The sequence below is a fragment of the Salvelinus namaycush genome, chromosome 29 (genome assembly GCF_016432855.1).
Source record: "Salvelinus namaycush isolate Seneca chromosome 29, SaNama_1.0, whole genome shotgun sequence".
NCBI lineage: Eukaryota > Metazoa > Chordata > Actinopteri > Salmoniformes > Salmonidae > Salvelinus > Salvelinus namaycush.
Genome location: NC_052335.1, coordinates 23709648 through 23737292, shown reverse-complemented (window position 1 = coordinate 23737292; position 27645 = coordinate 23709648). Strand labels below are relative to the sequence as shown.

Genomic DNA, 27645 nt, shown 5'->3' with positions numbered 1-27645 from the left:
AATGAGAGAGAGAGAGGGAGGGATGGGGGAGAGAGGGAGAGATTGTGATCAAGAGCTAGGGAATGAGAGGGAGAGAGGGTTAGGGAATGAGAGGGAGGGAGGAATAGGGAGGGGGAGAGAGGGTTAGGGAATGAGAGGGAGGGATGGGGAATGAGAGAGAGATGGGGGAGGGATGGGGAATGTGAGAGAGGGAGGGATGGGGAATGAGAGAGCGAAGGGGAGGGATGGGGAATGAGAGAGAGAGAGAGAGGGGGGAGGGATGGGGAATGAGAGAGTGAAGGGGAGGGATGGGGAATGAGAGGGATGGGGAATGAGAGAGGGGGGATGGGGAATGAGAGAGGGAGAGGGGGAGGGATGGGGAATGAGAGGGAGGGAGGGAGGGAGGGATGGGGAATGAGAGAGGGAGGGAGGAATGGGGGAGAGAGGGAGAGATTGTGATCAAGAGCTAGGGAATGAGAGGGAGAGAGGGTTAGGGAATGAGAGGGAGGGAGGAATAGGGAATGAGCAGAAGGATAGGGAGAGATGGTTAGGGAGGGGGAGAGAGGGAGGGATGGGGAATGAGAGAGAGAGAGGGGGAGGGATGGGTAGAGAGAGAGAGGGGGGAGGGATGGGGAATGAGAGAGAGGGAGGGATGGGGAATGAGAGAGAGGGAGGGATGGGGAATGAGAGAGAGAGGGGGGAGGGATGGGGAATGAGAGAGAGGGAGGGATTGGGAATGAGAGAGAGAAGGGGAGGGAGGGATGGGGAATGGGAGGGAGAGATTGTGATCAAGAGCTAGGGAATGAGAGGGAGAGAGGGTTGGGGAATGAGAGGAGGGAGGGATATGGGGATGAGGGGGTGGAGGGATAGGGGATGAGAGGGGGAGGGATATATGGATGTGAAGGGGGGGATATGGGAGGGGGGAGGGGGATGAGGGGGGAGCGATATGGGGATGAGAGGGGGGAGGGATAGGGGAGGAGATGGGGGATATGGTGATGAGAGGGGAGAGGGGAGAGGAGGGATAGGGGATGGATTGAGAGAGGGAGTAGTTTGACAGTGTGATTTTGCGGGCCCTGCCTGCAGTATCGCCACAGTCCCTGGTCTGTTCCTCCCTCCCATTCACAAATCAGTGAGTCTCACTCGATTGGTCAGGAGCTGATGAGTGTTTGGGGACTACATTCTACTCAGACAGGATGAAAGAGAACAGGAGGGAGAGAACAGCCCTAGGGTCTAGACCTCAGTCATTCACAACTCCCTCTCTCATGTCCTCAATCTATCCCTACCTCTTTATCCTTCTCCCTTTCTCTTTTTCTCTCCCTCCCTAGACCTCAGTCACTACTCTCTCTGTCTCTCTCTGTGTGTGTGTGAGAGAGCGAGTGTGAGAGTGTGTGAGAGAACAGGCCAGCTGTGTGGAAAGAATCACTTGTTTATATCTTCCCACTGTCTGTCAGGGGCTTGTGCTGCTCACTAGCCTACGTTACCTAGCAACTGCAGTAGCAGCCTCACAAACAGCGTTGTCTGTGTGTGTCTCGACTGTTAGCTAGCAAGGCACATGCATCCCTCAGAGAGCTCTCTGCCTGCCAGGGTGGTGTCCTTTGTGCTGCTGGCTGCCTTGTGTGGCTCTCTGGGTAATGTCACAGTCAAAGGAGTGGATCTGTTTTCCTCTTTGCCACACACACATGCATGCACTCTCACACACAGACACAGACACAAAACAGAAACACCACACACACCTCCTCCTTGCCACACATGCTCCCAAATGTACCTACCTTACAGTTCCTTTTGTCTGCCCTCTGCTCCCCCGGCGGGCTCTATACCAGTCTACCTGTCAGTCTGTCAGTCCTTAGAGAGGCCCTCTGTGTGCCATGTGCGCTGTCTGTTTTTTTGTGGTTGTGAAAGGGATTGGATGTCAGATGGGGCTGCTCTCTGTAGATGTGAAGGGTTATTTAGGTCTAGTCTGGTGGGTTTGTTGATGCCTGTGTGTTGAAATCAGTTCGCATGCTGTGTTTGCTACAGTTATCTACAGGAGAGCTGCTCTGTCTTGGTTGATGCTGTTTGCCCACACCCACCTCAACATGGTGGTTTGATGTTTAGTGGTGGCTTGCAGTCTATCTCCTCACCTTCCAAGGTCCCTGTTCTTTGACCTTCTTCTCCAATGGCTTTGAGAAGTAGGCGAGTAAAGAATCGCAATGAATCGAGGAAAGCTTAATTGAGAAAAAGCCAATGGGATTCCAGTATATTTTGATCACTTCCTGTGTCACCCTCTGCGTGGTTCCAGATATAGCTAGATGTTATTGTTGTGTAGGCTATTTTCTCTGCAGAAATTCCAAAATTCAACAATTAGGCCCAGGGGACTGCAACATTGACATCTGGTCTGTGAGTCCTACCATCTCTCATTTTATTTTTTATTTTATTTATTTCACCTTTATTTAACCAGGTAGGCAAATTGAGAACACGTTCTCATTTACAATTGCGACCTGGCCAAGATAAAGCAAAGCAGTTCGAAACATACAACAACACATAGTTACACATGGAGTAAAACAAACATACAGTCAATAATACAGTGAAAAATAAGTCTATATACAATGTGAGCAAGTGAGGTGAGATAAGGGAGGTGAAGGCAAACAAAATATATATATAAATAAATAAAAATATAAAAAAGGCCAAGGTGGCGAAGTAAATACAATATAGCAAGTAAAAAAAAACACTGGAATGGTTGGTTTGCAGTGGAAGAAAGTGTAAAGTAGAGATAGAAATAATGGGGTGCAAAGGAGCAAAATAAATACAGTAGGTAAAGAGGTAGTTGTTTGGGCTAAATTATAGATGGGCTATGTACAGGTGCAGTAATCTATGAGCTGCTCTGACAGCTGGTGCTTAAAGCTAGTGAGGGAGATAAGTGTTTCCAGTTTCAGAGATTTTTGTAGTTCGTTCCAGTCATTGGCAGCAGAGAACTGGAAGGAGAGGCGGCCAAAGGAAGAATTGGTTTTGGGGGTGACCAGAGAGATATACCTGCTGGAGCGCGTGCTACAGGTAGGTGCTGCTATGGTGACCAGCGAGCTGAGATAAGGGGGGACTTTACCTAGCAGGGTCTTGTAGATGACCTGGAGCCAGTGGGTTTGGCGACGAGTATGAAGCGAGGGCCAGCCAACGAGAGTGTACAGGTCGCAGTGGTGGGTAGTATATGGGGCTTTGGTGACAAAACGGATGGCACTGTGATAGACTGCATCCAATTTATTGAGTAGGGTTTTGGAGGCTATTTTGTAAATGACATCACCGAAGTCGAGGATTGGTAGGATGGTCAGTTTTACAAGGGTATGTTTGGCAGCATGAGTGAAGGATGCTTTGTTGCGGAATAGGAAGCCAATTCTAGATTTAACTTTGGATTGGAGATGTTTGATGTGAGTCTGGAAGGAGAGTTTACAGTCTAACCAGACACCTAGGTATTTGTAGTTGTCCACATATTCTAAGTCAGAGCCGTCCAGAGTAGTGATGTTGGACAGGCGGGCAGGTGCAGGCAGCGATCGGTTGAAGAGCATGCATTTAGTTTTACTTGTATTTAAGAGCAATTGGAGGCCACGGAAGGAGAGTTGTATGGCATTGAAGCTTGCCTGGAGGGTTGTTAACACAGTGTCAAAAGAAGGGCCAGAAGTATACAGAATAGTGTCGTCTGCGTAGAGGTGGATCAGAGAATCACCAGCAGCAAGAGCGACATCATTGATGTATACAGAGAAGAGAGTCGGTCCAAGAATTGAACCCTGTGGCACCCCCATAGAGACTGCCAGAGGCCCGGACAACAGACCCTCCGATTTGACACACTGAACTCGATCAGAGAAGTAGTTGGTGAACCAGGCGAGGCAATCATTAGAGAAACCAAGGCTGTCGAGTCTGCCGATGAGGATGTGGTGATTGACAGAGTCAAAAGCCTTGGCCAGGTCAATGAATACGGCTGCACAGTATTGTTTCCTATCGATGGCGGTTAAGATATCGTTTATGACCTTGAGCGTGGCTGAGGTGCACCCATGACCAGCTCTGAAACCAGATTGCATAGCGGAGAAGGTATGGTGGGATTCGAAATGGTCGGTAATCTGTTTGTTGACTTGGCTTTCGAAGACCTTAGAAAGGCAGGGTAGGATAGATATAGGTCTGTAGCTGTTAGGGTCAAGAGTGTCCCCCCCTTTGAAGAGGGGGATAACCGCAGCTGCTTTCCAATCTTTGGGAATCTCAGACGACACGAAAGAGAGGTTGAAAAGGCTAGTAATAGGGGTGGCAACAATTTCAGCAGATAGTTTTAGAAAGAAAGGGTCCAGATTATCTAGCCCGGCTGATTTGTAAGGGTCCAGATTTTGCAGCTCTTTCAGAACATCAGCTGACTGTATTTGGGAGAAAGAGAAATGGGGAAGGCTTGGGCGAGTAGCAGAGGGGAGGGCAGTGCTGTTGACCGGGGTAGGGGTAGCCAGGTGGAAAGCATGGCCAGCCGTAGAAAAATGCTTATTGAAATTCTCAATTATAGTGGATTTGTCGGTGGTGACAGTGTTTCCTATCTTCAGTGCAGTTGGAAGCTGGGAGGAGGTGTTCTTATTCTCCATGGACTTTACAGTGTCCCAGAACTTTTTTGAATTTGTGTTGCAGGAAGCAAATTTCTGCTTGAAAAAGCTAGCCTTGGCTTTTCTAACTGCCTGTGTATATTGGTTTCTAGCTTCCCTGAAAAGTTGCATATCACGGGGGCTGTTCGATGCTAATGCAGAACGCCATAGGATGTTTTTCTGTTGGTTAAGGGCAGTCAGGTCAGGAGAGAACCAAGGGCTATATCTGTTCCTGGTTCTAAATTTCTTGAATGGGGCATGCTTATTCAAGATGGTGAGGAAGGCATTTAAAAAAAAATATCCAGGCATCCTCTACTGACGGGATGAGATCAATATCCTTCCAGGATACCTCGGCCAGGTCGATTAGAAAGGCCTGCTCGCTGAAGTGTTTCAGGGACCGTTTGACAGTGATGAGTGGAGGTCGTTTGACCGCTGACCCATTACGGATGCAGGCAATGAGGCAGTGATCGCTGAGATCTTGGTTGAAAACAGCAGAGGTGTATTTGGAGGGCAAGTTGGTTAGGATGATATCTATGAGGGTACCCGTGTTTACGGAATTGGGGTGGTACCTGGTAGGTTCATTGATAATTTGTGTGAGATTGAGGGCATCAAGCTTAGATTGTAGGATGGCTGGGGTGTTAAGCATGTTCCAATTTAGGTCGCCTAGCAGCACGAGCTCTGAAGATAGATGGGGGGCAATCAGTTCACATATGGTGTCCACATATGGCGGCAACGGTGAGAGACTTGTTTTTAGAGAGGTGGATTTTTAAAAGTAGAAGTTCAAATTGTTTGGGAACAGACCTGGATAGTAAAACAGAACTCTGCAGGCAATCCTTGCAGTAGATTGCAACACCGCCCCCTTTGGCCGTTCTATCTTGTCTGAAAATCTTGTAGTTGGGGATGAAAATGTCAGAATTTTTGGTGGTCTTCCTAAGCCAGGATTCAGACACGGCTAAAACATCTGGGTTGGCAGAGTGTGCTAAAGCAGTGAACAAAACAAACTTAGGGAGGAGGCTTCTAATGTTAACATGCATGAAACCAAGGCTATTACGGTTACAGAAGTCATCAAAAGAGAGCGCCTGGGGAATAGGAGTGGAGCTAGGTACTGCAGGGCCTGGATTCACCTCTACATCACCAGAGGAACAGAGGAGGAGTAGGATAAGGGTACGGCTAAAAGCTATGAGAATTGGTCGTCTAGAACGTCTAGAACAGAGAGTAAAAGGACGTTTCTGGGGGCGATAAAATAGCTTCAAGGAATAATGTACAGACAAAGGTATGGTAGGATGTGAATACAGTGGAGGTAAACCTAGGTATTGAGTGATGATGAGAGAGATATTGTCTCTAGAAACATCATTGAAACCAGGTGATGTCATCGCATATGTGGGTGGTGGAACTGAGAGGTTGGATATGGTATAGTGAGCAGGGCTAGAGGCTCTACAGTGAAATAAGCCAATAAACACTAACCAGAACAGCAATGGACTAGGCATATTGACATTAAGGAGAGGCATGCTTAATCGAGTGATCAATAAGGGTCCAGTGAGTAGAGGTTGGTTGGGGTCACGGCGATCCAGACAGCTGGCCGGGTAGATGGCTATCGGTAGCAAGATAGCATAGGATGGAGGTCTATTTTTAGACACCTCGTGCGTTTCCGTCTGTAGATTAGTGGGGTTCTGTGTGGTAGAGGGGATCAATCCAATTGGCAAAATAGATATAGTGACCCAAGAAAAAATTGTCCGATATACTTATTCAGATAGCAGCCGATAAGACAGCTAACGATTAGCGGGCCCCAGATGAGCGTTCAGGTAACGTCGCGACGGAGGTGCCAGTTGGATAACTCCCTCGGGCAGATAACGTCGGCAGTCAGTCGTGAAGGCCCGGTGGGGCTCCGTGCAAATGTCCAGAGCCTGCGGCTGAAATCCGGGGACACTGAGAAAAAAAAAAGGCCCGGTATGCTCCGGTCCGAGTCGCGTTGCACAAAAGTGCCGGTAGATTATCGAGCTAAAGGAATAGGTGATGACCACAAAACGTGGGCAGCTGAAACACCAACGCTAGCCAGCAAACCGGCTAACTTCTGGGCAGCTTCAGATTAGCTTCTAGCTAGCTTCCGGCTAGCTTCTGGTTAGCTTTCTGGCTAGCTTCTGATTAGCCCCTGGCTAGCTTCCACTGTGGATTTTCAGATTTGAGGTAAATAATACTTTTTTTTTGTAATTGGTGAGGCGGGTTGCAGGAAAGCTTTTGTAGTTGAGTTCTTGGATAATAAAATATATAAAAGATATGTGAAGAAAGGTGTAAATATATATATATACAGGACACGACAATACGAGGACAAAATGACGTCTGAACTGCTAAGCCATCTTGGAACAACATGACATCTGGTCTGTGAGTCCTACCATCTCTCATGACATCTGGTCTGTGAGTCCTACCATCTCTCATGACATCTGGTCTGTGAGTCCTACCATCTCTCATGACATCTGGTCTGTGAGTCCTACCATCTCTCATGACATCTGGTCTGTGAGTCCTACCATCTCTCATGACATCTGGTCTGTGAGTCCTACCATCTCTCATGACATCTGGTCTGTGAGTCCTACCATCTCTCATGGCATCTGGTCTGTCAGTCCTACCATCTCTCATGACATCTGGTCTGTCAGTCCTACCATCTCTCATGGCATCTGGTCTGTGAGTCCTACCATCTCTCATGGCATCTGGTCTGTGAGTCCTACCATCTCTCATGACATCTGGTCTGTGAGTTCTACCATCTCTCATGGCATCTGGTCTGTGAGTCCTACCATCTCTCATGACATCTGGTCTGTGAGTTCTACCATCTCTCATGACATCTGGTCTGTGAGTTCTACCATCTCTCATGGCATCTGGTCTGTGAGTCCTACCATCTATCATGGCATCTGGTCTGTGAGTCCTACCATCTCTCATGACATCTGGTCTGTGAGTCCTACCATCTTTCATGGCATCTGGTCTGTGAGTCCTACCATCTCTCATGGCATCTGGTCTGTGAGTCCTACCATCTCTCATGGCATCTGGTCTGTGAGTCCTACCATCTCTCATGGCATCTGGTCTGTCAGTCCTACCATCTCTCATGGCATCTGGTCTGTGAGTCCTACCATCTCTCATGACATCTGGTCTGTGAGTCCTACCATCTCTCATGGCATCTGGTCTGCATGGTCCCCAGTCTCTTCCTACAGCCACATGGTCCCTATGTGGTTGGTGTTGTATTACAGTCTTATATTAAGCCTGGAATAGTCACATGCATCACACTTCCTCCCCAAGCTAGCCTGGTGATGAGGTTAGGCCTGGAATAGTCACGTGCATCACACTTCCTCCCCAAGCTAGCCTGGTGATGAGGTTAGGCCTGGAATAGTCACATGCATCACACTTCCTCCCCAAGCTAGCCTGGTGATGAGGTTAGGCCTGGAATAGTCACGTGCATCACACTTCCTCCCCAAGCTAGCCTGGTGATGAGGTTAGGCCTGGAATAGTCACATGCATCACACTTCCTCCCCAAGCTAGCCTGGTGATGAGGTTAGGCCTGGAAAAAGTCACATGCATCACACTTCCTCCCCAAGCTAGCCTGGTGATGAGGTTAGGCCTGGAATAGTCACGTGCATCACACTTCCTCCCCAAGCTAGCCTGGTGATGAGGTTAGGCCTGGAATAGTCTACACCTGAACTGGACCATCAGTCAGTACGGTCTAGATGGCTTGGCTTCCGTTTAGTGATGTCACACACATTTTTTTTTTTACACGCTACACGACTTCAGGATGACCTCATCCCATATCAGTCACCCCCCCCCCCCCCCCCCCCCCCATCATGGAGAGACTCGTCCCCCCCTGCTATCCACTCAGTTATTTAGCTAATGGTCTGCTTTGCGCTGTGTGGTGGTGTGCACTCATGAATCAAGGCTCCTTTACATGCCTGAGCAAGGCTGGCTGGCTGGAGGTATTTGTCTTCCCGTCGTTGGAAAGTGTGTAAGTCAGAGTTGTTTTACTGGACTGGGTGAATTTCCTCCTCCCGAAGCAGAGGCCAATCCATCTCCATTGTGTGCAAGTCTAGTTTTAAGTCTCTTAGTAAATGCAGTCATGTCACTCGACTAACTGCATCACAGGCTGTAAATATATGTTTAAAGTGGGCATGCTTGCTTTTTGGTAAATTAACTTTAAGAGTCTGGCTACTACTTTAATTCGTTTTATATCACTGTATAATGCTGAGTTGCTTTGTCTTTTGACTCTGTGCCAGTTTCAGAATTGTTACTATGGGTTGAGGTAACCAACAGTTTGGTGCCACAGCTTCCTGTCTCACATGAAAACAAACTCCTGTCTAAAATACTCCCTCTCAACCAGGCTTGTCCTCTTTCTGTCCTGTCTCTCAGGTCAGAAGACCTGTCTCCACCTCCATGGCATCTTCCCCTACCTCTATGTGCCCTACGATGGCTACGGGCAGCAGACGGAGAGCTACCTGCGTCAGGTGGCCTTCAGCATCGACAGGGCCCTCAACGTGTCCATGGGAAACCCCTCCTCTAACACGCAGCACGTCTTCAAGGTGGCACTGGTCTCCGGCATGTAAGTACCTGCTCCCTCTCTTTTAGACATCACTGTTCTTTAGTAGGGTCACTCACTACATAGCAGAGGCTCTTTCTCAATTAGTTTTTCTCGATTCCTCCCATCCTCTTTCCACATTGGAGGAGATGGCCCAATGTTCCTCCCCTTAGCCATTCTCCTCCCTATGGGTTTTGAGTGGGAGGCAAAGACATGAGAAATCAAGAAAAGACTAATTGAGAAAGTGCCAGAGTTTAGTCTAGAGGCTGACAGCGTCAATGTTAGAAGGTGAATGATAGGTCAAGTCCATAATGGGGTATGGTGATGTTTTCCCAGGAGATTTGTCTGACGGTGGTCTCTCCCTCTCTCCACAGGCCTTTTTATGGATACCATGCCAAAGAGAAGACGTTTATGAAGATCTATCTGTACAATCCTCAGATGGTCAAAAGGTGAGGAGGGTGTTCTACTGGTTTTGCCTTAGCTGGTGCTTCTCACTGGTCTGTGTTTTGGTTTGAGCTGTAATGGCCTGTCTTAACATTGATCCTGTGTTTCTTTTGTTGGAGAGTGGTATTGTCTCTCTCTGACTGCTCATGACTAGGATGCTGACTCTGCTGATATTGATTGCTAGGCTTATATAGTACAGAGCACTCGCTGTGTGTGTGTGTGTGTGTGTGTGTGTGTGTGTGTGTGTGTGAGCGAGAGAGTCCTAAAAACGAGGTTCAAAGGTCAGTAGCACCCTTGAACCCACAGGTTCAGAGACATGGAGAGAGGGACAGAGAGGTAAGAGGGACAGAGAGAGAGAGGGGCTTATACTGAGGGGGGAGGAGAGGGAGACAGGGACTGATTCTGAGGGTGGAGAGAGAGGGAGACTAACTGCCACACTGTCTGCTCCTCAGCCTGACTGAGTGTTTATGAGCCGATGTCTGGAGCCCCTGTCTCGTTTCAGATCAGTCACTCGGGGGTGAACTGTCACTGTGGCCTACGTTATTATTATAGGACAGACAAAGACTGGGGCTGGGGCTGATGACGTGGCAAATGTCAGCGTGGTAGGCACAGCTTGTCCCGTGAATTAATCATAAAACTAAGGATTAGCTGATAACTGCGAAAACAAACATTCTGGATAATATAGAGAACCTTGAACTATTTATTGATCAGCATTTTGATATGCTCGAAAAACAATCCGATACATCGAAGCGAACAAGAGAAGACCTTTCCTCGAGCTCTGCGAGCGAAACTGAAGGGAATTTTAAAATTCCAAAATGTAACATTGGAGGGGGTCGTTTTTATAACTGTCTCCAGAAGACAGAGCATTGCTTACAAGCACGAGAGAGCAGTAAAAAAAATGGATATATTGCCTGGGCAACTGGGGGAGGTTGAGGCCTTAAAAACAGGAATTGATTACAGTAATAAAATGATGGAAGATATACGAGCGGAAAATAAGATATTGAAAACTACTGTGGACTCTATGGAGAGGCTACGGTATGATAATCAATCAATGAAAGCCAAATTACTTGATCTAAAGTGCAGAAGTATGAAGAATAATATTGTTATAATGGGAATAAAGGAGAATGAAAATGGAAACTCAGTCAGAGGAAAAAGTCAAGTTTTTTTATAAAACGTAATCTCAAGATACAATTGATTTTCAAAGGGCTCACCGTTTCGGTGGCAGAGGGGAGGGAAGGCTCTGTCCGATAGTAGCTATGCTAATTTACTACAAATGAAGATTGCCTTGCTACAACAGGGTAGGGAGGTGAAGAACACCCCGTTCTCTATTAATGAACAATTTCCCCATGAAATAATGGAGAGATGACGTTCCCTGTACTCCAATTTCAAAAGGCTCCGAGCAGAGAAGCAGAAAGTTCATCTAGTGGTCGATAAATTGTACGGAAACAACTAACTGTTCAAGGACTTGAAGATTACAACGTGGCTGTGAGTGATAGCTACCTCCTGCGGAAGTAGTTCCGATACACATTTGCCCCCGCATTACACATTACAATTATGGATATATATATATATATATATATATATTTTATTTTATTTTATTTATTTTTTTATGCATGATTAAAACATTTTTTATGCAGTACAGAACCGTAGACTATGTGGACTTAAAATAAGGTTGGACTTTTGGGAATGTGAAACGGGTAAGATGGACTTATCCTTTTTTTATTTAGGCAATACTGAACTTTGTACTATATGGACTTAAAATCAGGTTTTGATTTAGGGGAAGATGGGTAAGGCTTTACATTTAAATAAAATAGCAACTTTATTTTTTAGATGGTATGGCCTAATTGTAGAGATGGGGGTATATTATGACTTAAAAGCTGTTAGATAGTGGCGGATGTGAATCGGAACAAATAGAATTGAAGATAAAACGTAATAAATATGAATTGATATAATGTATGGCTAGGATAAAGTATTACAGAATTTAAAACCTGTCTAGGTTCTCTACTGGAGTGAGCCTATACAATCCTAAAGTAATTGGTGTTATTGTCCTTTTACATTTAAAAAATACATCTCAATATTAAAAATGTGAAGGACCTATTATTGTTCCAATACACACCGGAAAAGGGATTGGGTATTGTCAACAGGGTTGTTGTCTCTATTAGTGTGCGGCTGACTGGTTAACACTGGGTTAAACTGATTACAGTTAACGGTAGAGCCGACACATTTAACTGGCACTTCTCTAAGCGATAAGGGTATTTCATATTTTTATATGAGCTATTTATGCTACCCTTATATTCTTGATTCTAATGATATAGGCCTCATATATATATATATACATACATACATACATACATACATACATACATACATACATACATACATACATACATACATACAGTGGGGAGAAGAAGTATTTGATACACTGCCGATTTTGCAGGTTTTCCTACTTACAAAGCATGTAGAGGTCTGTCATTTTTATCATAGGTACACTTCAACTGTGAGAGACGGAATCTAAAACAAAAATCCATAAAATCACATTGTATGATTTTTAAGTAATTAATTTGCATTTTATTGCATGACATAAGTATTTGATACATCAGAAAAGCAGAACTTAATATTTAGTACAGAAACCTTTGTTTGCAATTACAGAGATCATACGTTTCCTGTAGTTCTTGACCAGGTTTGCACACACTGCAGCATGGATTTTGGCCCACTCCTCCATGCAGACCTTCTCCAGATCCTTCAGGTTTCGGGGCTGTCGCTGGGCAATACGGACTTTCAGTCAATACGGACTACAGTATTCTTAACCGTGCAAATATTATGGTACAGCTATATGGACACTTAATCATCATAGTGTTTTTTGATGGTAAGTTTACATACAATGGTTGAGGTAAGTATAATTGAAACTTGGTTATCATTATGGTAAGTGGGGAACTAAGTATAGCCAGTTACAATTGTAATGGCTAAGCAGATTTGAAAAAAGAAAAAAAAATGTACCTGGCTAAAATAGAAAGAATATGATATCTATTGTTTACATGAAACTCACTCTACAAATATAGACGAGGTTGGGTAGAAAAAGGACTGGGAGGGAGAAATATATTTTTGTCATGGGCAAAGAAACTCAAAAGGGGTGATTATATTCATTAACAACCATTTTGATCCGACTTGTGCAAACTGATCCTCAAGGAAGATGAATCCTTTTAAATTTATTGGACCAAAAACAGATTTGACTAATTCATCTATATGGGCCAAATAATGATGAGCCACACTTCTTCTAAAGTATATATAATCATCTATTGAGCTCACCAGCAATTCATTTATCTATTATTATGGTGGGAGATTATAATACGGTTTTAAACACCTCAAAGGATCGTAAAGGAAATCACACTACAAACTATCACCCTCATGCACTTAAGGAGATCATGGATACATTAGAACTAGTGGATATATGGAGGCTGAAAAACCCTGACCTAGTGAGATATACATGGAGGAGGCTTAATCAAGATAGCCATCTTGACTACCTCCTGGTCTCATTCTTTCTAGCATCAAAAGTTAAAGTATTAATAGGAGAAGGAATGCGATCGGACCACCATCTAATTGGCCTCTACATAACTCTTACAGAATTTCCACATTGACGGGGACATTGGAAATTTAATCAAAGCCTACCAGATGACAATTTGTTCTTAACGAAGACAAGGTAATTCGAAATTCACATTTTTCTACACAATGTAGGTACAGCAGATTCACGTATTGTATGGGACACATTTAAATGCACGTTTAGAGGTTATTCAATACAATACTCATCATTAAAACAAGCCGTTTAGATCAAAAGAGATGAATAAATAGAGGAAATAACAGGTAATGGAAACTACTATAGAGGCACAAAAGAGGAAAAACAAAAAGAATGATCAAGTGTAATTTATTACAAAAATAAAGCATATTGTATGGAAAATGGGGGGAAATGCACTACATTTTTCATGAATCTTCAACATAGAAATGCTACCAAAAATAATTTACATAAACTCGTTACAAATGACAGTCATCCATGATTCACCAAATTATATTTTGAAAGAGGAATCAAAATATTTTAAGCATATGTTTTCTTTTGTCTCCTCCATGTCTACTGAATGGTGTTAACTGTAAGGATTACTTTCCTAATGATAATAATGTAAAATGTACAGAAACACTTATGTGAAGACCAAAATACAGAGGAGGAACTGAGGGAATTAAATCTTTTCCGTTTGGAAAAACACCAGGGCTTGATGGTATACCAGTGGAGGTATAGCAGACCTTTTTTGATGTACTCAAAGGTCCATTATTAGCGTGTTTTAATTAATCCCCCAAAAAAATTGACTTTCAGGTACTCAACAAGGTCTGATTTCATTACTACTGAAACAGGACTCAGGTTGTAAGTAAACTCAGCAAAAAAATAAACTTCCTCTCACTGTCAACTGCATTTATTTTCAGCAAACTTAACATGTGTAAATATTTGTATGAACATAAGATTCAACAACTGAGACAAACTGAACAAGTTCCACAGACATGTGACTAACGAAATGGAATAATGTGTCCCTGAACAAAGGGGGGGTCAAAATCAAAAGTAACAGTCAGTATCTGGTGTGGCCACGAGCTGCATTAAGTACTGCAGTGTATCTCCTCCTCATGGACTGCACCAGATTTGCCAGTTCTTGCTATGAGATGTTACCCCACTCTTCCACCAAGGCACCTGCAAGTTCACGGACCATCCTGGAGGGAATGGCCCTAGCTCTCAACCTCCGATTCAACAGATCCCAGACGTGCTCAATGGGATTGAGATCTGGGCTCTTCGCAGGCCATGGCAGAACACTGACATTCCTGTCTTACAGGAAATCACGCACAGAACGAGCAGTATGGCTGGTGGCATTGTCATGCTGGAGGGTCATGTCAGGATGAGCCTGCAGGAAGGGTACCACATGAGGGAGGAGGATGTCTTCCCTGTAACGCACAGCGTTGAGATTGCCTGCAATGACAACAGCTCAGTCCGATGATGCTGTGACACACCGCCCCAGACCATGACGGACCCTCCACCTCCAAATTGATCCTGCTCCAGAGTACAGGCCTCGGTGTAACGCTCATTCCATTCGACGATAAATGTGAATCCGACCATCACCCCTGGTGAGACAAAACCGCGACTCGTCAGTGAAGAGCACTTTTTGCCAGTCCTGTCTGGTCCAGTGACGGTGGGTTTGTGACCACTGGCCACGTTTTTGCCGGTGATGTCTGGTGGGGACCTGCCTTACAACAGGCCTACAAGCCCTCAGTCCAGCCTCTCTCAGCCTATTGCGGACAGTCTGAGCACTGATGGAGGGATTGTGCATTCCTGGTTTAACTCGGGCAGTTGTTGGTGTGATGTACAGAGGTAGGTGCAGGTGTTGTTACACGTGGTCTGTCACTGCGAGGATGATCAGCTGTCCGTCCTGTCTCCCTGTAGCGCTGTCTTAGGCGTCTCACAGTACAGACATTGCAATTTATTGCCCTGGCCACATCTGCAGTCCTCATGCTTCCTTGCAGCATGCCTAAGACACGTTCGTGCAGATGAGCAGGGACCCTGGGCATCTTTCTTTTGGTGTTTTTCAGAGTCAGTAGAAAGGCCTCTTTAGTGTCCTAAGTTTTCATAACTGTGATCTTAATTGCCTACCGTCTACACGCTGTTAGTGTCTTAACGACCATTCCACAGGTGCATGTTTATGGTTCATTGAACAAGCATGGGAAACAGTGTTTAAACCCTTTACAATGAAGATCTGTGAAGTTATTTGGATTTTTCGAATTATCTTTGAAAGACAGGGTCCTGAAAAAGGGATGTTTCCTTTTTTGCTGAGCTAATAAAGATCCAGCCCATTTAAAAAAAAAAAAAAACTGGAAGCCACTTACACTTCAAAGTTTTGATTGCAAAAATCCTGGTGAGGTGTATAGCAACTAGAATAAAAAAAGTTATCAGATATTGTTCATCCTGATCAGACAGGTTTTTTACATGAACAATATATTGGCGATTTAATATATGACAATTACTTGAACAAATTGAACATTATGAAACATCAAAGATACCAGGCCTGGTCTTCATAGCAAATTTCAAAAAGGCGTTTGAAAAAGTATGACTAGAATTAAAATGTGTGTGTATATATACACTGCTCAAAAAAATAAAGGGAACACTTAAACAACACAATGTAACTCCAAGTCAATCACACTTCTGTGAAATCAAACTGTCCACTTAGGAAGCAACACTGATTGACAATACATTTCACATGCTGTTGTGCAAATGGAATAGACAAAAGGTGGAAATTATAGGCAATTAGCAAGACACCCCCAAAAAAGGAGTGATTCTGCAGGTGGTGATCACAGACCACTTCTCAGTTCCTATGCTTCCTGGCGGATGTTTTGGTCACTTTTGAATGCTGGCGGTGCTCTCACTCTAGTGGTAGCATGAGACGGAGTCTACAACCCACACAAGTGGCTCAGGTAGTGCAGTTCATCCAGGATGGCACATCAATGCGAGCTGTGGCAAAAAGGTTTGCTGTGTCTGTCAGCGTAGTGTCCAGAGCATGGAGGCGCTACCAGGAGACAGGCCAGTACATCAGGAGACGTGGAGGAGGCCGTAGGAGGGCAACAACCCAGCAGCAGGACCGCTACCTCCGCCTTTGTGCAAGGAGGTGCACTGCCAGCGCCCTGCAAAATGACCTCCAGCAGGCCACAAATGTGCATGTGTCTGCTCAAACGGTCAGAAACAGACTCCATGAGGGTGGTATGAGGGCCCGACGTCCACAGGTGGGGGTTGTGCTTACAGCCCAACACCGTGCAGGACGTTTGGCATTTGCCAGAGAACACCAAGATTGGCAAATTCGCCACTGGCGCCCTGTGCTCTTCACAGATGAAAGCAGGTTCACACTGAGCACAATATATATATATTGTGGCAGACCAGGGGGTTTGGTCAAGACGTTTACACAGATCAGACACAGACAGAGTAGGATTAGCTCAGTTTCAAGGGTGTGTTTTTAAATAATAAATCAAAAGAAAAGGATATGTCTCCCCTATGAGACCCTCTCTGGGATACCGTCTTCTGGGTTCCGTGTCTTGCTGTATCCTGTCGGGCACAAAAACTGAACTCCCTCCTTTTAGCTCGGGCACCGTCTCCAACTATATGGAAGTCACCTTTCTTCCCCCAGTCTCTCTCCTTGTGTGCTGCCCATCTGGCAGCTTTATGGGACTCGTACAGCTGGTGAGCAATCAGCCCTTGATTACCCACCAACCACAATTAGCCCCAATTAGTCCTGGCCGGACAGCCCGTCGAGACCTGGCACGTCCAGCAGAGGGAGCCATCGCCTCCTCGGGATGTAGACTCCGTCTGCCACCAGGCCTCGACGAGTCTCCCCCTGGTGGCTGACCTGCTGTACGCCATATATATATGCCTGGATTACTTTAATTTCGGTGAATCTCTTATACAATGGGTTAAAGTTAGGTACAGCAAATCCAGGTGTAAAATAGGAAATAATGGTTACTTCTCAGAAAGTATTAAGAGTTTACGAAGAGTAAGACGAGGCTGTCCGTTGTCTCCATATCTATTTATTATGGCCATCGGAATGCTAGCTATTAAAATGAGATCCAAAAACAACATCAAGGGGTTAGAAATCCAGGGGTTAAAAATGAAAGTGTCAATGTATGCCGATGACTAAAGTTTTTTCTTAAATCCACAATCTGGATCCCTGCACAGTCTCATTTAAGATGTTGATCACTTTTCTAACCTCTCTGGACTATAACCTAATTACCATATGAAGTATTTGATCATTAAAAGACACAATGTTTACAGTGCCTTATATTTGACCAATAAAATGAGTGGATGGGGGAGTAGACATACTTGATATTCATATCTCAAAATATAAATACATTTTTCCACAACCAATTTCAATAGAAGGTTTGCAAAAATAGATAAGATTCGCAACCATGGAGAGGTAAATACTTGCTTATTTATGGGAAAATCACATTTGATTAACTCTTTGGTCCTATCACAGTTGACTTACTTAGTATGATATGAGCAAAAACGTTCACTTTATTTGGAATGCTAAGCCAGAGAAAATTTAAATATGCCTATTTATATAATGAATATGAGTTTGGGGGACTAAAATTATTAAATATTAAAGCATTAAACCTCACACTAAAAGCTTCACTCATAAATAAATTATACTTGAACCCAAAGTGTTTTTCCAGTAGATTATTAAGAAAAGTTCATCCTTTGTTCAAAAATAGCCTTTTTGCTTTATACAGATTACAACTTCTCATTTCCGACTAATTGGAAATTAAACTTTGTTTAAAGCATCGCCCTTTCTTAAACAAACCATACAAAGCTCATTACAATTAAAATGTTATCCTCCAGAAAAGATAGAACAAACATTATGGTTAAACTCAAATATACTGATTGATAAAATAAAAATCTTTATGGATTTTTATTTTTTTTATGGTATATTTATTAGTGATATTATGAATAGGAACGGTGGAGTTGTCACATATGCAGCTATCGAAAATATATGAGAATGTCTGCTCAATCCAAAGTTACAACCAATTGATTGCAGCATTACCACAAAAATGGAGGAGGCAAGTGGAAGAGAGAGAAGGATAGGGAAATTGTCCGTCATATATTAAAGATACAAATTGGCTGAAAAGGATTGGCTTAAATCGAAAAATATACCAGTTTCATTTGAGGACAAAAATGTCGACAGCTGCGCCATACAGGTTGCAAAATAAATAGAAATATATTTTTGATGTACCGAGTATGAACTGACACAAAAAAACAACACTTCATTCAACACTAAATACATTTTTTAAATGTAAATTATTATTCAAAGGTCTTGCCACCAACAGAATGCTATACAGTGCCTTTTGAAAGTATTCAGACCCCTTGACTTTTCCACATTTTGATACGTTACAGCCTTATTCTAAAATTGATTAAAATCAACACTCAAGACCCCATAATGACAAAGCAAAAACAGGTTTTTAGAAATTTTTGCAAAGTTATTGAAATTAAAAAGCTGAAATATCACATTTTCATAAGTATTCAGACCCTTTACTCTACTTTGTTGAAGCACACTTTGGCAGCGATTACAGCATTGAGTCTTCTTGGGTAGGACGCTACAATCTTGGCACACCTGTATTTGGGGAGTTCTATTCTCTGCAGATCCTCTCAAGCTGGATGGGGAGCGTCGCTGCACAGCTATTTTCAAGTCTCTCCAGAGTTGTTCGATTGGATTCAAGTCCGGGCTCTGGCTGGGCCACTCAAGGACATTCAGAGACTTGTCCTGAAGCCACTCCTGCGTTGTCTTGGCTGTGTGCTTAGTGTTGTTGTCTTGTTGGAAGGTGAACCTTAACCCCAGTCTGAGGTCCTGAGCACTCTGGAGCAGGTTTTCAGGATCCCTCTGTACTTTGCGCCGTTCAGCTTTCCCTCAATCCTGACTAGTCTCCCAGTCCCTGCCGCTGAAAAACATCCACACAGCATGATGCTGCCACCACCATGCTTCACCGTAGGGATGGTGCCAGGTTTCCTCCAGACATGACACTTGGCATTCAGGCCAAAGAGTTCAATTTTGGTTTCATCAGACCAGAGAATCTTGTTTCTCATGGTCGGAGTCCTTTAGGTGCCTTTTGACAAACTCCAAGCGGGCTGTCAGGTGCCTTTTACTGAGGAGTGTCTTCCGTCTGGCCACTCTACCATAAAGGCCTGATTGGTGGAGTGCTGCAGAGATGGTTGTCCTTCTGGAAGAACTTTGGCGCTCTTTCAGAGTGACAATTGGAAAAGTCTTGGTGGTTCAACACTTCTTCCATTTAAGAATGATGCAGGCCACTGTGTTCCTGGGGACCTTCAATGCTGCGGAAATGTTTTGGTGTCCTTCCCCAGATCTGTGCCTCGACACAATCCTGTATCTGAGCTCTACGGACAATTCCTTATAGACAGTTGTATGCCTTTCCAAATCATGTCTTATCAATTGCATTTACCACAGGTGGACTCCAATCAAGTTGTAGAAACATCTCAAGGATGATCAATGGAAACAGGATGTACCTGAGCTCAATTTCGAGTCTCGAAGCAAAGGGTCTGAATACTTGTGTAAATAAGGTATTTCTGTTTTCACTTTGTCATTATGGGGTAGTGTGTGTAGATTGAGGAGGATAAATATGAATTAAATCCATTTTAGAATAAGGCTTTAATGTAACAAAATGTGGAAAAAGTCAAGGGGTCTGAATACTTTCCGAATGCACTGTATGGGGCATGCAACATTCTCAGCTCTGTAGATTTTGCTGCGAAGAGACAATCACTAGATAATTTATTCTGGTATTGCCCCTATGTAGCTTGTTTCTGGTCACAGGTTTAGGAATGGTTAAAAAAAAATCACAACATTCACTTAAAATTAACCTTACAAATAGCAGTGTTGGGTGATTTTGGAAAGCTGTAGTCAAGCAATAAATAATATAATAATACTCGGAGGAAAGGTTTTCATCTTTAGCTCACAATCTGTGGATACTATGCGATTAGAAAGGTTAAAAATGTATGGACGGGCCTCCCGGGTGGCGCAGTGGTCTAGGGCACTGCATCGCAGTGCTAACTGCGCCACCAGAGTCTCTGGGTTCGCGCCCAGGCTCTGTCGCAGCCGGCCGCGACCGGGAGGTCCGTGGGGCGACGCACAATTTGGCATAGCGTCGTCCGGGTTAGGGAGGGTTTGGCCGGTAGGGATATCCTTGTCTCATCGCGCTCCAGCGACTCCTGTGGCGAGCCGGGCGCAGTGCGCGCTAACCAAGGGGGCCAGGTACACGGTGTTTCCTCCGACACATTGGTGCGGCTGGCTTCCGGGTTGGAGGCGCGCTGTGTTAAGAAGCAGTGCGGCTTGGTTGGGTTGTGCTTCGGAGGACGCATAGCTTTCGACCTTCGTCTCTCCCGAGCCCGTACGGGAGTTGTAGCGATGAGACAAGATAGTAATTACTAGCGATTGGATACCACGAAAATTGGGGAGAAAATGGGATAAAAAATTTTTTTTTAATTAAAATAATGTATGGACAACAGCACAATTTAAAAAATATATGGCACATTGTGATAGGTGGGGTGGGATTAAATACAGTTGAAGTCGGAAGTTTACATACACTTAGGTTGGAGTCGTTAACTTGTTTTTCAACCACTCCACAAATTTCTTGTTAACAAACTATAGTTTTGGCAAGTCGGTTAGGACATCTACTTTGTGCGTGACAAGTAATTTTTCCAACAATTGTTTACAGACAGATTATTTCACTTATAATTCACTGTATCACAATTCCAGTGGGTCAGAAGTTTACATACACTAAATTGACTGTGCCTTTAAACAGCTTGGAAAATTCCAGAAAATGATGTTATGGCTTTAGAAGCTTTTGATAGGCTAATTGGCATCATTTGAGTCAATTTGAGGTGTACCTGTGGATGTATTTCAAGGCCTACCTTCAAACTCAGTGCCTCTTTGCTTGACATCATGGGAAAATCAAAATAAATCAGTCAAGACCTCAGAAAAACAATTGTGGACCTCCACAAGTCTGGTTCATCCATGGGAGCAATTTCCAAACGCCTGAAGGTACCACGTTCATCTGTACAAACAATAGTACGCAAGTATAAACACCATGGGACCACGCAGCCATTATACCGCTCAGGAAGGAGACGAGAAAAGTGCAACTCAATCCCAGAACAACAGCAAAGGACCCTGTGAAGATGCTGGAGGAAGCAGGTACAAAAGTATCTATATCCACAGTAAAACGAGTCCTATATCGACATAACCGGAAAGGCCGCTCAGCAAGGAAGAAGCCACTGCTCCAAAACCGCCATAAAAAAGCCAGACTACGGTTTGTAACTGCACATGGGGACAAAGATGGTCAGTAATGTATTATTGTTATGTTCAGTAATGTATTATTGTTATGTTCGGTAATGTATTATTGTTATGTTCGGTAATGTATTATTGTTATGTTCAGTAATGTATTATTGTTATGTTCAGTATTGTATTATTGTTATGTTCGGTAATGTATTATTGTTATGTTCGGTAATGTATTATTGTTATGTTCAGTAATGTATTATTGTTATGTTCAGTAATGTATTATTGTTATGTTCAGTAATGTATTATTGTTATGTTCAGTAATGTATTATTGTTATGTTCAGTAATGTATTATTGTTATGTTCAGTAATGTATTATTGTTATGTTCGGTAATGTATTATTGTTATGTTCGGTAATGTATTATTGTTATGTTCGGTAATGTATTATTGTTATGTTCGGTAATGTATTATTGTTATGTTCGGTAATGTATTATTGTTATGTTCAGTAATGTATTATTGTTATGTTCGGTAATGTATTATTGTTATGTTCGGTAATGTATTATTGTTATGTTCGGTAATGTATTATTGTTATGTTCGGTAATGTATTATTATGTGATTACTGTATATCAATCAAATTTATAAAGCCCTTTTTACATCAGCAGAATTCACAAAGGGCTATACAGAAAGTCCGCATTAAGCCCCAAACAGTAAGCAATGCAGATGTATGTAAAATGTATATGTTGCAGAAAAGATGTAAAACAAAAAAAAGATGTGTCCTCCTAAGAGGAGGGCGGGTATTTTTTTTTGCGTATTGTCACAGTAGGGCTGGGCAATAGGGCCTAAAACTCTATTTCAATTTGTTTTCTCTAAATAAGCTGTGTTGCACAATTTAAAAGTCAAGTACACTACATTTAAGACAGTCAGCAGTACTATATTGAATTCAGAGCTTGTGGAATTATACCTAGGCTGAATATATGCCTTCCACAACCATAAAACCCACTAATAATTACATTATTTCATCCAAATAGTTGTACCTGCTTTTTTTGCGATAATCACTGATTATCTAGCTTTCAGGTCTGTCTATAACAATGCCAGTTATGTTACAAATGTAACCAGAACCATGCATATTTCACATTCACTAATAATGTAGCAGACACCGGTGTCATAAACTCTAAAGCCCACGCGCTAGTGTATAGCCAGCTAATATTTGTATTTTAATCCAATTTGGATCTAGGTATAATTTCACAAGCTCTGAATTCAGCTAAAACGCAAAACAGTTGAATTGTTATGAACACAACCTTCTGTCCTTGTCCAACTGTTTGAACAGCATGCTAGCCTGTCCACTTAGCTCAGATGTTGAAATCAAGTGGCCTACCTCATTTCTCAGAATAAAAACAAATGGCCAATTCTTTATATAATTGTTTTATGCTTTTTGCAAATTTTTTAAACACACTAAACAGCTTGTATAACAAACTGTGTTTGACTAAAATGCTGCTAGCTATACGTGGTAGCGTAAAGCGCGCGACAAACAGCATTCATTTTCCAGAATTAATGTTGATTGGTACATCCGTTTTAGTAATTTCTGCTCTGCTTGAAATTTGAGGAGTTGAAACATAAACAGGGTATGGTTCAAAAGGTTAACTTATCCTCTATTACAGTAAAATAATATATCCATCTGTTTCGGTGTCCATATGACCGATTTCTGTTGGACCAAACCTCAAATGCAAATAGAGGGTTGAAACCGTTTGTCAGAGCGGAAGAAGTGATCTCATCTTTGTTGTTGTGAGTGGTGGGGGGAGGGGCTTGGGCACAGCGCCAAAATCTGTCCTAAATAAGCCCAATGCATTTCTATGCACTTATTTTTAACCTAAACTCGTCGCCTGCCTTTGGGACAACGACTCCCTTTGTTAGAGCGGCGACATGAGCATTGTTTCATTAAATACAGATATCTGGTGTAAATGGGAAGGTGCAAAAGGCAACATGAGAACAAGCGGACATAAACGCTCATAAAAACGAAAAATACAATAAACCTCGATTCTGCGATTCAGGCATTTGGAATGTCGCGCAAAACATAAAATCAAAATAATCAAATTAATTGTATTTATTCCCCAGCCCTATGTCACGTTATCGTTCCAGCAACTAGGTCTACAAGGTGAATGAGATTTGAATGGTGTTTTGAATTTAAAGCATATTAGCTCCTGAATGAAAAAATCTCTGGCTCAATCTCTTGTTTATTTGTTTATTTTGTTGTGGATTTTGGAACACATTGCTTTTTTCTGTACGCAAAGTAAATGTCTGTGAATAGCAGCCAAAATATATATCTAATCGGGTGTGTGTGTGTGGTTCCAGGGTGTGTGAGCTGTTACAAGGAGGTGCTGTGATGAACAAGAGCTACCAACCCCACGAGGCTCACATTCCTTACCTGCTGCAGCTATTCATCGACTACAACCTGTACGGCATGAACATGGTCAACCTGGGAGCCGTCAAGTTCCGCCGGAGCCAGCAGCGCGAAGGTAAGGGACGCTCTGGGGGTACACATCTAGGATCAGTTCCCCCTCCCCCAATCATAACCTAAACAATTAGTGGGGGTGCTACTGAGATTTACACTTTTTCTCTTGTAGTTCTTCTGCATCTTCTTGAATGTGTGTGGGTGCGGGGGGCAGTCTGATGGAGGGAGGAAAGAAGGAAGGGGTGAGGGTAAAGGTCTAGCATCCTACTCTCAAGTTCATGACTTTGTGTGGGGAGCGGGCTTTTTAATGCAGTTATTGATATTACTGTTGACTGTTAGATGTGGTTTATATTACTGTTGACCAGGGGTTGGAACCGGTTCATGGAACAGAACCATAAAACAAAAATTAACGAAAATGTTTAAGGAAAAGAATCAGAACCGGGAGCGGAAAGGTTATTTTACCCAAGGGGAAATGCTTAGTAATAGGGATGTAAACAAATTTGTTTACTAAATTTGAGAGAAATTTGTGCGTATGGAACATTTCTGGGATCTTTTATTTCAGTTAAAACATGAGCTGGCGCACACCCAAAGAAATGTATTTTATATAGAGGTGCTGACTAACGGCGAATTAACTATAAGCTATAAAAAATAAAGAGTCGCACACTCTATAAATGTATTGGGTAAATCGCCAACATTTCGGCAGGGATTTACCCAATAAATTACTGGAAGTGTGTGTGTGATATACACTGCTCAAAAAAATAAAGGGAACACTTAAACAACACAATGTAACTCCAAGTCAATCACACTTCTGTGAAATCAAACTGTCCACTTAGGAAGCAACACTGATTGACAATAAATTTCACATGCTGTTGTGCAAATGGAATAGACAAAAGGTGGAAATTATAGGCAATTAGTAAGACACCCCCAAAAAAGGAATGGTTCTGCAGGTGGTGACCACACACCACTTCTCAGTTCCTATGCTTCCTGGCTGATGTTTTGGTCACTTTTGAATGCTGGCGGTGCTTTCACTCTAGTGGTAGCATGAGACGGAGTCTACAACCCACACAAGTGGCTCAGGTAGTGCAGCTCATCCAGGATGGCACATCAATGCGAGCTGTGGCAAAAAGGTTTGCTGTGTCTGTCAGCGTAGTGTCCAGAGCATGGAGGCGCTACCAGGAGACAGGCCAGTACATCAGGAGACGTGGAGGAGGCCGTAGGAGGGCAACAACCCAGCAGCAGGACCGCTACCTCCGCCTTTGTGCAAGGAGGTGCACTGCCAGAGCCCTGCAAAATGACCTCCAGCAGGCCACAAATGTGCATGTGTCTGCTCAAACGGTCAGAAACAGACTCCATGAGGGTGGTATGAGGGCCCGACGTCCACAGGTGGGGGTTGTGCTTACAGCCCAACACCGTGCAGGACGTTTGGCATTTGTCAGAGAACACCAAGATTGGCAAATTCGCCACTGGCGCCCTGTGCTCTTCACAGATGAAAGCAGGTTCACACTGAGCACATGAGCACATGTGACAGACGTGACAGAGTCTGGAGACGCCGTGGAGAACGTTCTGCTGCCTGCAACATCCTCCAGCATGACCGGTTTGGCGGTGGGTCAGTCATGGTGTGGGGTGGCATTTCTTTGTGGGGCCGCACAGCCCTCCATGTGCTCGCCAGAGGTAGCCTGACTGCCATTAGGTACCGAGATGAGATCCTCAGACCCCTTGTGAGACCATATGCTGACACATGCACATTTGTGGCCTGCTGGAGGTCATTTTGCAGGGCTCTGGCAGTGCACCTCCTTGCACAAAGGCGGAGGTAGCGGTCCTGCTGCTGGGTTGTTGCCCTCCTACGGCCTCCTCCACGTCTCCTGATGTACTGGCCTGTCTCCTGGTAGCGCCTCCATGCTCTGGACACTACGCTGACAGACACAACAAACCTTTTTGCCACAGCTCGCATTGATGTGCCATCCTGGATGAACTGCACTACCTGAGCCACTTGTGTGGGTTGTAGACTCCGTCTCATGCTACCACTAGAGTGAAAGCACCGCCAGCATTCAAAAGTGACCAAAACATCAGCCAGGAAGCATAGGAACTGAGAAGTGGTGTGTGGTCACCACCTGCAGAACCATTCCTTTTTTGGGGGTGTCTTACTAATTGCCTATAATTTCCACCTTTTGTCTATTCCATTTGCACAACAGCATGTGAAATTTATTGTCAATCAGTGTTGCTTCCTAAGTGGACAGTTTGATTTCACAGAAGTGTGATTGACTTGGAGTTACATTGTGTTGTTTAAGTGTTCCCTTTATTTTTTTGAGCAGTGTATATATGTTTGCGACTCTCTTTATCTTTTATTTCAGCTAATGAAACATGGGACCAACACTTTACACGTTTATATTTTCGTTCAGTATAACAAAAATGTACAATAAAAAGAATCAGAGCATTAAAAAAGAACAGAAAGTAACAATATAAACCGGTACTTTTTTGGGTTCGACCCGTTTTTTTTTTAGCTGGTCAGAACAGTGGAAACGGACCAAAAAAGTTATGGTTCTGTTCAGAACGAAACAATTTAAAATTCATTTCGGTTTCAACTCCTGCTGTTGACTGTTGGTGTTACACGGAACCCAAACCGGCTACCATCGTGCGCTATCGTGCTCTATCGTGCATAAATGTATTTTGTCCACCTACACCAAACGCGATCACGACACGCAGGTTATTATATCAAAACAAACTCTGTACCAATGACATTAATTTGGGGACAGGTCGAAAAGCATTAAACATGTATGGCAATTTAGCTAGTTAGCTTGCTCTTTCTAGCTAATTTGTCCTATTTAGCTAGCTTGCTGTTGCTAGCTAATGTGTCCTGGGATATAAACATTGAGTTTTATTTTACCTGAAATGCACAAGGTCTTCTACTCCGACAATTAATCCACACATAAAACGGCCAACCAAATCGTTTCTAGTCATCTCTCCTCCTTCCAGGCTTTTTCATCTTTGAACTTATATGGTTATTGGCATCTACACTTTCATAGTATTACCACGACAACCGGCAAAACATTTCTTCTTTTAATCACCCACGTGGGTATAACCAATGAGGAGATGGCACGTGGGTACCTGCTTCTATAAACCAATAAGGAGATGGGAGAGGCAGGACTTGCAGTGCGATCTGCGTCAGAAACGGAACTTCTATTTTAGCCGTTGGCAACGCAGACGCTCGTTGGAGCAATAATTGAATAACATGGATTTCTACATTTATTTTGCGACGCTCGCGCACGTTTTGGTCAGCATGTTAGATGCTATTGATATTACTGTTAGATGCGATTGATATTACTGTTAGATGTGGTTGATATTAATGTTACTGTTAGATGTGGTTGATATTAATGTTAGATGTGGTTGATATTAATGTTAGTGTTAGATGTGGTTGATATTAATGTTAGTGTTAGATGTGATTGATATTAATGTTAGTGTTAGATGTGATTGATATTAATGTTAGTGTTAGATGTGGTTGATATTAATGTTAGTGTTAGATGTGGTTGATATTACTGTCAGATGTGGTAATATTACTGTTAGTTTTAGATGTGGTTGATATTACTGTTAGATGTGGTTGATGTTAGTGTTAGATGTGGTTGATATTACTGTTAGATGTGGTTGATATTACTGTTAGATGTGGTTGATATTACTATTAGATGTGGTTGATATTACCGTTAGATGTGGTTGATATTAATGTTAGTTTTAGATGTGGTGTATATTACTGTTAGATGTGGTTGATATTACTGTTAGATGTGGTTGATATTACTGTTAGATGTGGTTG

At 43.3% G+C, this 27645-nt stretch overlaps 1 protein-coding gene across 1 annotated transcript in view; it reads left to right on the top strand.

The window, feature by feature from the left end:
- Nucleotides 1–27645, top strand: part of LOC120024019 (DNA polymerase zeta catalytic subunit-like) — a 116188-nt gene that overhangs the window by 29200 nt on the left and 59343 nt on the right. The window contains exons 2-4 of the mRNA XM_038968104.1: nucleotides 8943–9132; nucleotides 9483–9557; nucleotides 23744–23907. Of these exons, the coding sequence (XP_038824032.1) occupies nucleotides 8943–9132; nucleotides 9483–9557; nucleotides 23744–23907 (429 nt within the window). The remainder of the gene's footprint in view (nucleotides 1–8942; nucleotides 9133–9482; nucleotides 9558–23743; nucleotides 23908–27645) is intronic.